At 36.9% G+C, this 12683-nt stretch overlaps 1 protein-coding gene across 1 annotated transcript in view; it reads right to left on the minus strand.

The window, feature by feature from the left end:
- Window positions 1-1579: 1579 nt before the first annotated feature.
- The window catches only part of MEI4 (meiotic double-stranded break formation protein 4), an 82663-nt gene continuing 71559 nt past the window's right edge, over window positions 1580-12683 (minus strand). The window contains exon 5 of the mRNA XM_064448634.1: window positions 1580-2151. Coding sequence (XP_064304704.1) covers window positions 1900-2151 — 252 coding nt within the window. The 3' untranslated portion in view covers window positions 1580-1899. The remainder of the gene's footprint in view (window positions 2152-12683) is intronic.

Raw genomic sequence — 12683 nt, forward strand, 5'->3', positions numbered from 1 at the left:
ATGCTACAATGTGCAAAGAAGAAAATATGTGTCCCTTTGTGCCCGAATTGCTTTACTACTAACAAAAATATTTTTTGCCAATGGATCAGCAAATATGCAGTGGTGTGCAATCTAGCATTGAAATCGTTCTTCAGAACAGGAGTCTTGAAACAATACACATTTGGCTATTAGACAGATTCCGGTATCCTCCTGTGTTTTGTGTTTTTCCTTTACAAAAGCTTCTGTTTGGTTTTTTGGGTTTTTTTTTTTTTTTCCTTTACAAAGAGCTTTTGATGAAGCTTTTTTTTTTTTTAAAAAAAGAAAATTATTATATCAATTAGATACCAGTTCCTTTTGTTTATTCCTTTCCTTGCTCTTTTTGTAATCCTGCTTTTAGCGCTGTGGAGGAAGATGGAAGAACTGATCCTGTACCTTAATGAAACAAACAAAAATGTAAAGCAGTAACACAAAGAGCACAGTAGTTCCTGAGTGGCTACCAAACTTACATGTTTATTTAACATCATTTTCTTTAATGTGGCTAAACGTATGTGATTTTCTAATATGAATATTCAGAAACACGTTTTGCAAATCAAACATTTCTGTTGAAAGTAAGTTTGCTAAAAGAAAGCATTAAACAAATGCTACCATATGACATACCAAAATAACATTTAAGGAATGGAACAGTGGCGACTGCCTGATCAAGTATAAGAATCTCTTTTGGGAGCAAATTTAACATCAAAGCAACTTGTTTTGTAAGTATTATTGTGTTTTACATATATAGACACAAAGGCTTACTATCTGAAATAAATATGCTCAAATTAACAAGATAAATTATTTACAGTATTAAAAAAATGTTTTTTTCTGAGAAATTTTCTGACATAAAAATGAATCTGATTAAACAAGTGCAAGGGGAAGGGTAAGGACTAATGCTAAAAGTGTTTCATATGTATGGTGAATATGCACTACTAGGGGACATAACAAAACTAAAATGCTGTTTACCTATTAGAAAAAAATGCCATTCATCGTAACAGTTACCCTCTAAATTTATCAGACTCTGGGTCAAGTTAAGGTATTGTTGAACATGTATTTTAAAGGCCTTTTATGTTTAAAATGGCTTCTGTTAAAATATGCTACTTTAATTATTAGTGTAATTCCATCGCAGAGAAATACAAATCTAAAAATCAGGTAATACATAAGGAGATTTTATCAATATTCATTAATTTTGAACAGAAATAATTAAAGTAATCATTAAAAGAGTTAAATTTATACAGGTTAAATCTTTGAAATCATTAGTCAGCTTGAAGTAAATTAGGCCGCCTGTGCCTACACTTGTGTGTACACAAGTAAAGCCAAGCAGTATACAATGAATGTAAGAAAGCTGTAAAACTGAGCACCAGATTTTATTTTGCTCAGATAATGACTCTTTTGATTAAATCAGAAACTAAGTCTGTCCTATAAGAATTTGTAGCAATAAGTTACCAAGTTTAAAAATAAACATTTTTATTTCTGCCAACCAGCCATTGTCTCTAAAGCACACAGAAGCTATACAACTCTTAACAGACAGTCATTAGTTTCCTAACTTGGAAGCTCTACACACACGTTATGTCTTGACTTTAAAATCCATAGTGCTTATTTTAAACATCATGTGAAAGAACTTTCTTTGTTGCCATTTTCACTGTGTATGCAAACATGAACATATTGTTTTCCATTATGAGAAACAGCATTTATTCAAAACGGCACCTGGATTATTACTTTTTTTCTATCTTTAAAGTGGAAATAAATTGCATTATCTCTGAAACTGCTGTATAGCATAGTAGTTTGAAGTAAATGTTTTCCAATAACAACAGTTTTCCTGTCTGGCTCAAAAATTTTCCAATGCAATTCTACAACAAATGCACTGTTAGAAGGAGGCTGTTTGTTTTAATCAATTTGTATTTGAGCTGAGTTCAAAAGAACACTCACTCTCCATAAATATAAAGAAAACAAAGGGAATTCATCTGAGAGGTGAAGAATAATTTGATCAAGGTTCGTCAAAAATTTGATTTTTTCTTCTCCATCATAATCTGCGCTTGAAACGTTACTTTCTTCCGTCTCATTTTGAAGAAGTTGTTCCAGAATCATGCACAGAGGAAAAATATTCTCATACTGGGTAATGTCATACATGGCCTGGATCTAGGAATAAAGAAAAACTGATATATAAGCACAGTGTGAAAATGCTTCTGCAGCCCACCATCTCGATGATCGTTTAAGGAATACTGTTAAAATCAGCAGTAGTATTTACATAATCAGAACAGCAATACGCTCAGTATGGCTACTTCTAAGAAATGTTTTTCTTTTTGTGGTAACACCCAAACGGCTAACTCTCCATCATACTACCAAATGAAAAGTCAGCATAACCTCCTGCTAATAAGTCAAAGAGGGTTTTCTCTTCCTAATTATCCATAGGCTGTGGCATACAATAATGATCTACAGAAAAACAACAACAACAGCTTTGTTTGGTTTTGGCATATCATTAAAACTGATGGTTTTCTGAGAAATAAAATAAGAAGTAAAAAAAGAAATTTTTTACTCTTAAATATAGACAATCAGCTATTCAGGTGACACCCCTAGAAAGCGAATAAGAAGTCCAAATTCTCAATCTCAGTCGGAAATAAACAAGCCAGTATTACATATCTGAGTCAGTTACAAAGTGGAAGAGTCAGTTTGCCAAATAAGCTCACTAACTAAACTAGGAATTAATTAAAAGCCTTACTGCTTTATCTAATACAAATTTATCTGTCCTGTGTTTGGAATCTGCAATTTCAAACTGAAGCTTTCAGAATCTCTGCCGTACGTAGGGAATAACTGGTAAGATAGAAACTTATCCTTGGGGAGTTGTCTGTGTCTCTAGAATGAAATTCTGTGTCCTCCTTAACAGCAAAATCTACCAATAGTATGAGATGATGTTGTTCTGAAAAGGCTGCAGTTACAGTAGCTAGATGATCAGAACTGAAATGTAAAATCGTAGCTGCTAGAAAATTAATATATATTTTAGAAAATGGACCAATAGCTCTAGCGAGCCTAAACAACTGTTTAGACCTGTGGTACAAAGCCAGATGGGCCTAGGCTTCGACATGGGTCTATGAATCACTATCAAATTATTTTACCCACCTTAAACCACATACTGCTTGACTTCCCAAAGTGTGAAATTTATCATATGAGAGTTGTTTTTACAAACAATGTAAGTAATTTTTTATTCCACTAGAATCTAACAAAAAGACAGCACTTTACCTTCCTCAGGTAAGGCCGTTACTATCTACCTTTGCAGTAGATGGTGACTCAGGGATTGCTCACTTTGTCTTTCCAAGCTAGCAGTTCTTAAACCTAAAATCTGTGTTTGAAGTTCCCTAGGGTAATGTCTTTCAGGTAACCTCCCACCTCAGGGACAACACTAAGACATCATAGTCATCCTTTTGCACAGCCTCAATGTAGCAAAGTAATTTTGCTGAGTTTTCTAGACATCTTGAAAATTAAGTTAATTGCTGAAAAATATTATCCCTAGCCTTGCATGGTCCAGTTCTGCCTCTCTGGAACCTGGTAAGAAAAATCTGCAGTTCAATAGCTGCTGCCAAGAATTCGATATTGATGTTCTTATCACAACAGACGCCAAAAAATATAAAAGGACAATATTAAGTATTTGCATACTTTTGAAGTCCAATTAAATAGAATTGTATATTTAGGGAAAACCTCCTTCTAAAAAAGAGCTAACAAGACAGACTGTTTCTTCTGGATTTTAGAAGAGCAAACTTTAGTTCACTCGGGAATGAATCCTCCTGGAGGTCATCACAAATCAAATGAAGCACGCGATTGGGAAAAGCCAACATGGCTTCACTAAAGGCAGATTGTGGTTGACGGATCTGGTGGCCTTCTATGACAAACTGACTTGCCTGGTTGACACGGGGCGGGCAGTGGACATTGTCTACCTGGACTTCCCCAAGGCCTTTGATACGGTCCCCCCCAGTCTCCTCCTGGAGAAATTCACAGAATCACAGGTTGGATGGGACCTGTGGCCTGTCAGCCAGTTCCCTACCCACTGCACAGACCACTTGTCTAGGCCATAACGCATTAATTTCAGCCTTGAGAAAAGGAGGCTCAGAGGGGATCTCATCACCATGTACCAGTACTTAAGGGGCAGCTACAAAGAAGATGGAGACTCCCTTTTTACAAGGAGTCCCATGGAGAGGACAAGGGGGAATGGACACAAGTTGCTCCTGGGGAGATTCCGACTGGACACCAGAGGGAAATTTTTCACAGAGGACAGTCAACCATTGGAATAATCTCCCCAGGGAAGTGGTTGACTTGGCCACATTGGACACCTTCAAGAGTCATCTGGACAGGGTGCTGGGCCATCTTGTCTAGACTGTGCCCTTCCTAGAAAGGTTGGACTAGATGATCCCTGAGGTCCCTTCCAACCTGTGATTCTGGGATTCAGATACCAAGCATCTGACTCTAGGACAACTATGCCTAGACACTGGTTATTTTAACTATTAACTAATACTAGTGAGATAAATGGATTTATTTTGCCTGTTTGACTAAATTACAGCTTTTGAAGTTGAGAAAATAACTGGTATTAATGAATTCCGGAATTTCTAAGGAATAGATGATTCTAAAGACCTATAAAGTCTGCTCTTAATACTGCCAGTGTAGAAGTCATCTGACCAATCACAGGCATCAACAAGCTGAGCTAGTTATTCTTGGTTCCTGTTTTAGTCAACAAAGGGAAACAGGGGGTGGGGCCCAGTTGCTTGAATGTAGATATATATTGCTGGTTTGGATGTCCAAGGGTATCCAATGCATGACTAGAGCGCTTTACACATTAGTCAGCAGCTGTAAGCCAGGAGTACCTTAAGGCATCCAGCGTGGTATTAGAAGTCTGAGTTTTGGCAACTGAGTCTTTCAGGATGTAATTAATCCCATTCTAAACTAGATTCTTAGATGTACCATGTCCTGGAACTCTTTACAGTGATAGAGTATGATTGGGCCCAGAAAAATGACTATGTAGAAACATAAATTGAAGTTCTATGCTATTAGTTCCTGTAATTTGGATATTAGAAGTACACCATTACAAGAAAAAACCTTTGTTTGATTCTTAAGTGTTGGCCTTGTAAATCCACTCAGATCTTCCTTTCACAGGAGGAATCAATAGAAAATGTTTTAGAAAGGCAAATTATGTCATTTCACTTATCCTTGTAATCTCAGGCTCTTCCAAGCAGTTAAGCAATTTTGTTACTTTCAGTAGGTCTTGAAAAGTGCAACTAATTGCAACTTAGTAAACTATCTAATTGATTATGGAAAATAGTAACCACAAGCTAACTAATTTTCTTTCCTCTGCAAATAATACTGCACTAAAGGAAAATTATTTTAGCCACACAGAACTGACTTTGAACAGAAAGGGTAAGTCTGATGGCAAGAAGGATGTATTTTTTTGAGGTAATTGCTTTTCACGGGACAAATGCACCTTGAAATATTGTCTTATAAAACTAGAAAAAAATATCAGTCTAGAACATTTTCTGGCTCAAGACTTATTAACCTTTCCAACCCATTTAAAAATCTGAAGAAAACATGTCTCAATTTCTTTTGTTAGATGTCTTTTGTAGCACTAATTTATGCAATTAGGTCCCTGGGCCTTTATCACACTTCCTCTTTGCAAAGCAACAGATCAGATGGCCCCAGATCAAATTCCAAGCCACTGCTCTCTTACTGGACAGATTTGGAGTCAGGGTTTCAGCAAAATTTTGGACAAAAAGTAGGGATCTGAAAGCACAGAATTAATTGAAGAAACCTTCACAGACTGATGGATGTAATCTCTGAAGGTTATTCAACCAGATTCAGAAAAAATCCCAAGTGATATTCTACATGCAATTTTTACACTTAGAATAATTTTTGTTTTCATGTCTTAGTGGTTCATACACATTTATATTATTTATTCAAATGCTTTTAGTAACAGCATTATAAAACAAGAACAGAAGAATAATTATTAGCTTTGAAGAAATCCTCTACAATTCTTAAGCCATTTACCAGCCACAACTCGTATTTCTAGTGATGCAGTATGTTGAGGCTGGAATTTTCACATACAGAAGACTGATGCTACCTCCTGAGTATCAGCAAATAACTATTATTCCGTTTATGTCTCAAAGGACGTACAGAATGGAGACAACAGTTTACCAGTGCACAACACAAATTAGATGAAAAGAGATTACGTTCATGGAAACTAATATTTGCTTCCACGCAACCAGATCCTTATGTTGGCTATGGACAAAGCATCAGCCACACCTGTATGTTTTCTGGAATAAGCCAGCAGCAGCTCTAACTCTGGAAAACTTCTTTTTGGTTTAGAATGGAATGGTGAAATGCTGTAGTTTCTGACAAAATTAAAGCAATTAGAAGTAATCTAGAAGCACCATTTAGTTTGATTTCCTCCTTTTCTATCCCTATTATGTAGTTAACATCTAGGCTTTTTTAGTCCTATGAAGATACCAAGTTTCAATGTTTATTGCAACAAATAATTATACACACCATAATGCTATATAAAATACTGACACACTGATACAAATTTGAATCAAACTGGGAAGATGAATGTTTAGACATTTCTTCTGTTTATAAAGTGATAAAATCGACACTTCTAGAAAAGATGGCTATTTTAGCAGGAATGTGTTCTGCCCAAATCTCCTCACTCCATCATATTCTAACAGTTTTCCTTCTTGTAAATTTGTTCTTGCAACTTTTGCCACTTCCATTTCTTGGCAAAATTTTACTGTTCAGCTGAGAAATAACTTTTATGCTAGCAAGGTGTCTTTTCTACATCCCAAGAAATTATATTTCAAACTTCATCGATATATCAAATGTTAAAAGTTGGTATTTCTCTTCTTTGCATGCCTATTTTTCAGAGAATCATAAAGCGAAGACTGAAATAAGTTTTTTCTCATATTTAATTGGAACTTCCTGTGTTCCAACTTGTGCCTATTGCCCCTTGTCCTGTCATTGGGCACCACTGAAAAGAGCCTAGTCCCACCATCCTGACACCCACCCTTCAGATATTTATAAGCTTTGACAAGATCCCCCCTCAGTCTTCTCTCCTCCAGGCTGAACAAACCCAAGCCTCTCAGCCTTTCCTCATATGGGAGATGCCCCAGTCCCCTGATCATCTTGGTAGCTCTCCGCTGGACATGGTCAAGCAGTTCCATGTCCTTAAACTGGGGGACCCAAAACTGGACACAGTACTCCAGATGTGGTCTCACTAGGGCAGAGCAGAGGGGGAGGATAAGCTCCCTTGACCTGCTGGCCTCACTCCTTTTAATGCACCCAGGATATTGTTGGCCTTCTTGGCCACAAGGGCACATTGCTGGCTCAGGGTCACCTTGCTGTCCACCAGCACTTCCAGGTCCTTCTCAACAGAGCTGCTTTCCAGTAGCTCAGCCCCCAGCCTGTACTGGTGCATGGGGTTGATCCTCCCCAGGTGCAGGACTCTGTACTTGCTCTTGTTGAATTTCATGAGGTTCCCCTTGGCCCAGCTCCCCAGCCTGCCCAGGCTGGAACAGGAACTTCTAAAGCCTTTCTAATATTGCCTTTCAATGGATGCAGTGGAACTGCAGCACCACCAGCTGCTGGGCTGTGATCACTTACATAGTTAATTGAGGACGGAAAACAGAACAGAACCACATCTGCCATTTCCAGCAAAAATCCCCATGGCCCACTACCTCCTCAGGGAAGCAAATGGAGCTGAAGTTTCTAGAAATTATTTAGAGCAAGTAGAAGCAGACAAAGAACATATATCTACCTTGAAATAGTCTATCACCAACCAACGCATCTTCTCAGGAAATAGTCCCAGTACCCCTTGCTTTCTTGCAGAAGGCTGCTGGTACAGGCAGGTACATGTGCAAACTGAATTCTTGGCAAGAAAATGAAGATTCATGGGCTAGTGAGTGAGCGTAAGCTGATGTCCCATCTAATACAGAACATGGGAGTTACCTGAAGTACTTCAAAGTGTTTGAAGTGGCACATGCCTGTTAGAAAATGTCTAATCTAGAGATACACGATCCTGGGTATGCTATTTTACGGTCAAATACCCCAATTAGTGGGTTTTTTAAATTTATTTTATTTGCTGCCTTGACTTGCTGGAAGTAGGAGGGGTTGCTCTATCTAGAACTAAGAGGAAGGCAGATCTGGGACTAAAAAACAAGGCAGTGACTAAATACAGCCGTTGCTGTCCACAGAAATGAAAAAAAAAAACCAAAACTGTGATCATTATGCCTGCATATAGGAGGGATGCTTCTCTGAAATGGTTTCCAGTATTTTAACACTACAGTTGTCCTAACAAGTATACCACTATAAAAACAAGACTTTAGATGGAGAGATATTGACAATGTAATTTTTTAGAAAAAAGGTTTCTAATTCATCATAATGAAAAATACGGAAGAAGTGACTGGCTGGAAACGCTATAAACAAGTGATTAGCACTTAGTAAATTTTGTGTTTGCTAAGGTAATGCTGACAAACCTAAGTTTTCAGTGAAATCAACAGTTTTACTCTACCCGCCCAGTCTGAGTCAGAGGTTAATGAAAATATATTTCAAGAATGACTGAACTGTTTCCAGAAGTAGCATTCTCATCATCCTCATTCTCTCATGAATGAGCCATCATTCTCATTTTATGAAGAAAGAAGATCAATTCTCACAAGGAATTCTGTTCTTGACCTTTCATTTTTCTTTTGAGAAATCCCTATCCAGGCTACTCATTGCTGTGTGCAAGTCCTAAACACAAGACAAACATTTTTCAGAGTGCGGCATATCCATTTAGATAATAGGCATTTTACTTCAAAACAACACAGAAAGCCTTTTAACTGGATGTTCCACAAGCATGTAAATAACCTCTATATGGATCATTAAAATGTACAAACCCAACAATATACATCATGTAAGAAAGCACACAGTAGGATAAAAGAGGTGATCTCTAATTGCTGTTTAATGTTTAAATAACAGGTCGATAAGCATCTCTAAAATGTTTAAAGGAAGGCATGCATGAAAGACTACTAGAAATCTTTTTGTTCTGCATTTAATACTATTCTATTTAGCTAAAAGGTACTTGCCTTACAAATTGTCATGACTCAGGATTCAGGTTTTAGCTGATTAGCGTTTCCCTATAATTGCTTTTTGTTTTGTGATTTTGAAATGTATATTTCCCTAACATCCCTCCCAGTAATCATAATCCTCATTAACCATGTCAATATTCACCTGCCCAGAAAGTTCAAACTGATTTATACGCTCTTTCAGTATCTAAAGCAAAATTCATACCACCTACATTTCCTATTTAAATTTATACCGCCCCCCTCAAGCTTTCAAAGTACTTTCATCTTTTATTCAATGGGATATGAAATTATAGTTAATTTGTCTTCATTCAGGCTGACTATGACTTTATTCTCAAGTAGCTCCTTAAGATTTAACAGATCAAGACCAAACATGCCTACAGAAAGGGTCAAGGAGCTACCAACATATGTGAAAGTTAAATTCCAGAAGAGGGACCATCATCTAAACTATCAGAACAAACAGATCCGCAGCTATGGTGTGTGCAGTGACCACAGTCCTGAGCAACATTTTGTCCACAACACTTTAGATGTCCCAGCCAGCCTCACGCTAGAGAAGTTTCAGAAGCAACAGTAAGAACCTTTCAAAAATGATAAAGAATCTTTCGAAAATGTCCAGACATGATCATTTGGCATACCCTGGAAAATACTTCTGAGAGCAAAGAGAACAAGGAGAAGATGCTTATCCCTGAGACATCTATACATTGTGCCTCTTCCATGTATCATTTAGCAGGGTCACCTGTTACTGGCCCTTAATATGACACACTGAATTACAAGAAGTTCCCAAGCAATATTTTTCTTATCTAGTATTACAATTTCCATAACATATTGTAAGAAATTAAATACACGAACAGTAAAGCATTCAAGCTTCCATTTTATTGTAAGAATTCTAGCAACTGCCTTACAAGTAACATAATAAAGACAGAGAAAGCTTTAAAAAGTAAATTCTAACCTCTGTTATCCTCTTAAAAAAAGCTAAAATATGAGCCACTAAGAAATATCTTTTAGAGAGAAAAACTAAAAAATTAATGTATGAACCTTCTTGGAATAACAGGAATTTATAAACCTATTTCACACCAATCTACAAAGCATAAATGTCAACTGTGACTTCTATTGTATATGTTATTTTTGAAAGCTCTTCTAGAATAAAAAAAAATCATTTCTTCGCAAGCTGAAGCATGAAGTATGTTGGATTTTCTTTTTTTTCAGAAAAGAATCTGAAATAAAGGCTGTGAAAATATCTATTATAGTATGGGTCCTTCCAAATCAAATGGGCTACTTAAAGCATATTTCTAATAAAAAAAAAAAATAAAAAAAGAGTAGAGTTCTAGATCAGACAGTTGCATGCAAAGTCACTATAAGGGAAAAAGGAGAAAGAAACCAACAAAAATAACTTAACAAAATATCTAGTATGAGATATTCCATTCCATTAGCTATCTTTGCTTAACAAAATACCACGTTGAGGAACACTTCAGTATTAGGGAAAGGTTTTTATGGTGTTTTTTCTCTTTGTTGAAAACAAGGTATTGCCTCCATTCCTGTAAACTCATAGGAAAATAGAACTGTGGGAAAGTGTGCTGGTTTTGGCTGGGGTACAGTTAATTTTGCTCATAGTAGCTGTTATGGGCCTATGTTTTGGATTTGTGCTAGAAATAGAGCTGATAATACAGACACGTTTTTGTTACTGCTGAGCAGCGCTTACACAGAGTCAAGGCCTTTTCTGCTCCTCATACTACCCCACCAGTGAGTAGGCTGGGGGTGCACAAGAAGTTGGGAGACAGAGCCAGGACTGCTGATCCCAACAGACCAAAGGGATACTCCACACTATACGGCATCATGCTCAGCAACAGAACTAGGGGGAAGGTTGGTGGGGGAGGTGCTGCTTGGGGACTGGCTGAGTATTGGTAGGTTCATGATAAGCAATTGTTTTCATCTGCATCACTTGTCTTTCTTGGGTTTTATTTGTCTGTTATTTTCCTTTTCATTACAATTCATTATTACTTTATTTCAATTATTAAACTGTTCTTATCTCAACCCATGAATTTTCTCACTTTTACCCTTCCACTTCTCTTCCCACAATCCCGTGGGGACAGGCAGTGAGTGAGCGGCTGAGTGGTGCTTAGTTGCTGGCTGGTTTTAAACTGTGACAGAAAGGGGAGGAAGGAGGCTTGTCAATTCAACTATAAAGAAAAAAAGCCCCTGTTTTTAGCTCCCTCAGATGTATGCTTCCCTCGAAAAATGAGCCTTAAGACAATTTACATTGACTTTCAATTCCAATCAGTCATAAAAAACTGTCAGACTGTACCACATACTTTGTTGTGCTTCATCTTCCACCCCATCTTCAAAGTCCTGCTTGGGACTTCTATTTCTCTATCCATGTTCTGTTGAGCTTTCAGGGAGTGAAAAGATGGAAGACAGATAATAACATACACATGGTTATGAATAAGTTGCTAATTACTAGTGGAAACAAAGACAATGAGAAAGACAGAGGCCTCAGCACATAAGCATCCAAATTTTATAGCTGGAGGGTCAAGTATCCTATCAAAGTTATTCTAACATATCAGAAAAACAACGTAAAAAATCAGGAAGAATATAAGCTGTCAACCCATCAGTTTCCCCACTTAGCAGCTACTGCCCATAAGAAAAGCAAGGAGTAGGACAGAAAAGAGCTCTCATTCTTTTTTATTTTCAATTGTTCTTAAAAGTTTTAAGGAAGCTCCTCCTGAGCAGAAACCCTATGGTACTTTGATTGCAGCTGATGTTTGAACAGGCCTTCCGAGACAGAACTGTCTCTCTCCTTCAAGATTTCTACTCAGTTCCCTGGGTCAGCTTTACATGTATGAAGCTTCTAATTTTAGCAAAAAGGCAAGAGATAACACATTCATAACATCACTTCTATGTCTGATGTGCATCTCTCATTTACCACAAGCAAGTGTAGTATGCAATACTGCATCATTAAAATAATAGATATTGTTTGTTGACATAAGAAATTATATTCTCATCCTACAGGAAAATATAAATGTCATAAAATACACAGCAATACTAGTAGTTTAAGCAAGTCTTGAAAGTAAACATCATACATATAACATTTTTATAGGTAAAGAATGACACTAAGGTAATAAAATTAAGTTTTGAATAACACCACTAAGAAGTCCTCTATTAAAGTCACATCAGAAAACAACGGATTACTGAAAAATACAGCTATATTAGTTTCAAAAGATTTATTGACAGAAGTTTACATATCTTTAGAAAACACACAGAAGTAGTGAAAATAAACAGCCATCATTTTGCTTTAGTGGCTCTAACAAACACAGTCCTGACAGTAATGCAAGATGCACACTTATTAGTACCGAATCCTAATTCTTTCAGTTTTGAAAAGAAGCTTTTGAACATGCTTTTCATCTCATAAGGTTTTTTTGTTTTTCTAAAAGCATAACAACCTTGCCTCACATTCAGCTTGCTTACTAAAATTATCTCTTCCAATACCAGGATGGAAAATATCATACGAAACTAGCAAGTGGCAGAGGGCTAGTCTGAAAACAAATCAAAGTGGTAGGTTATCACACAATGTGCATTTAAACTGTTTGC

Source organism: Phalacrocorax carbo, chromosome 3 (assembly GCF_963921805.1).
Source record: "Phalacrocorax carbo chromosome 3, bPhaCar2.1, whole genome shotgun sequence".
Classification (NCBI taxonomy): Eukaryota; Metazoa; Chordata; class Aves; order Suliformes; family Phalacrocoracidae; genus Phalacrocorax; species Phalacrocorax carbo.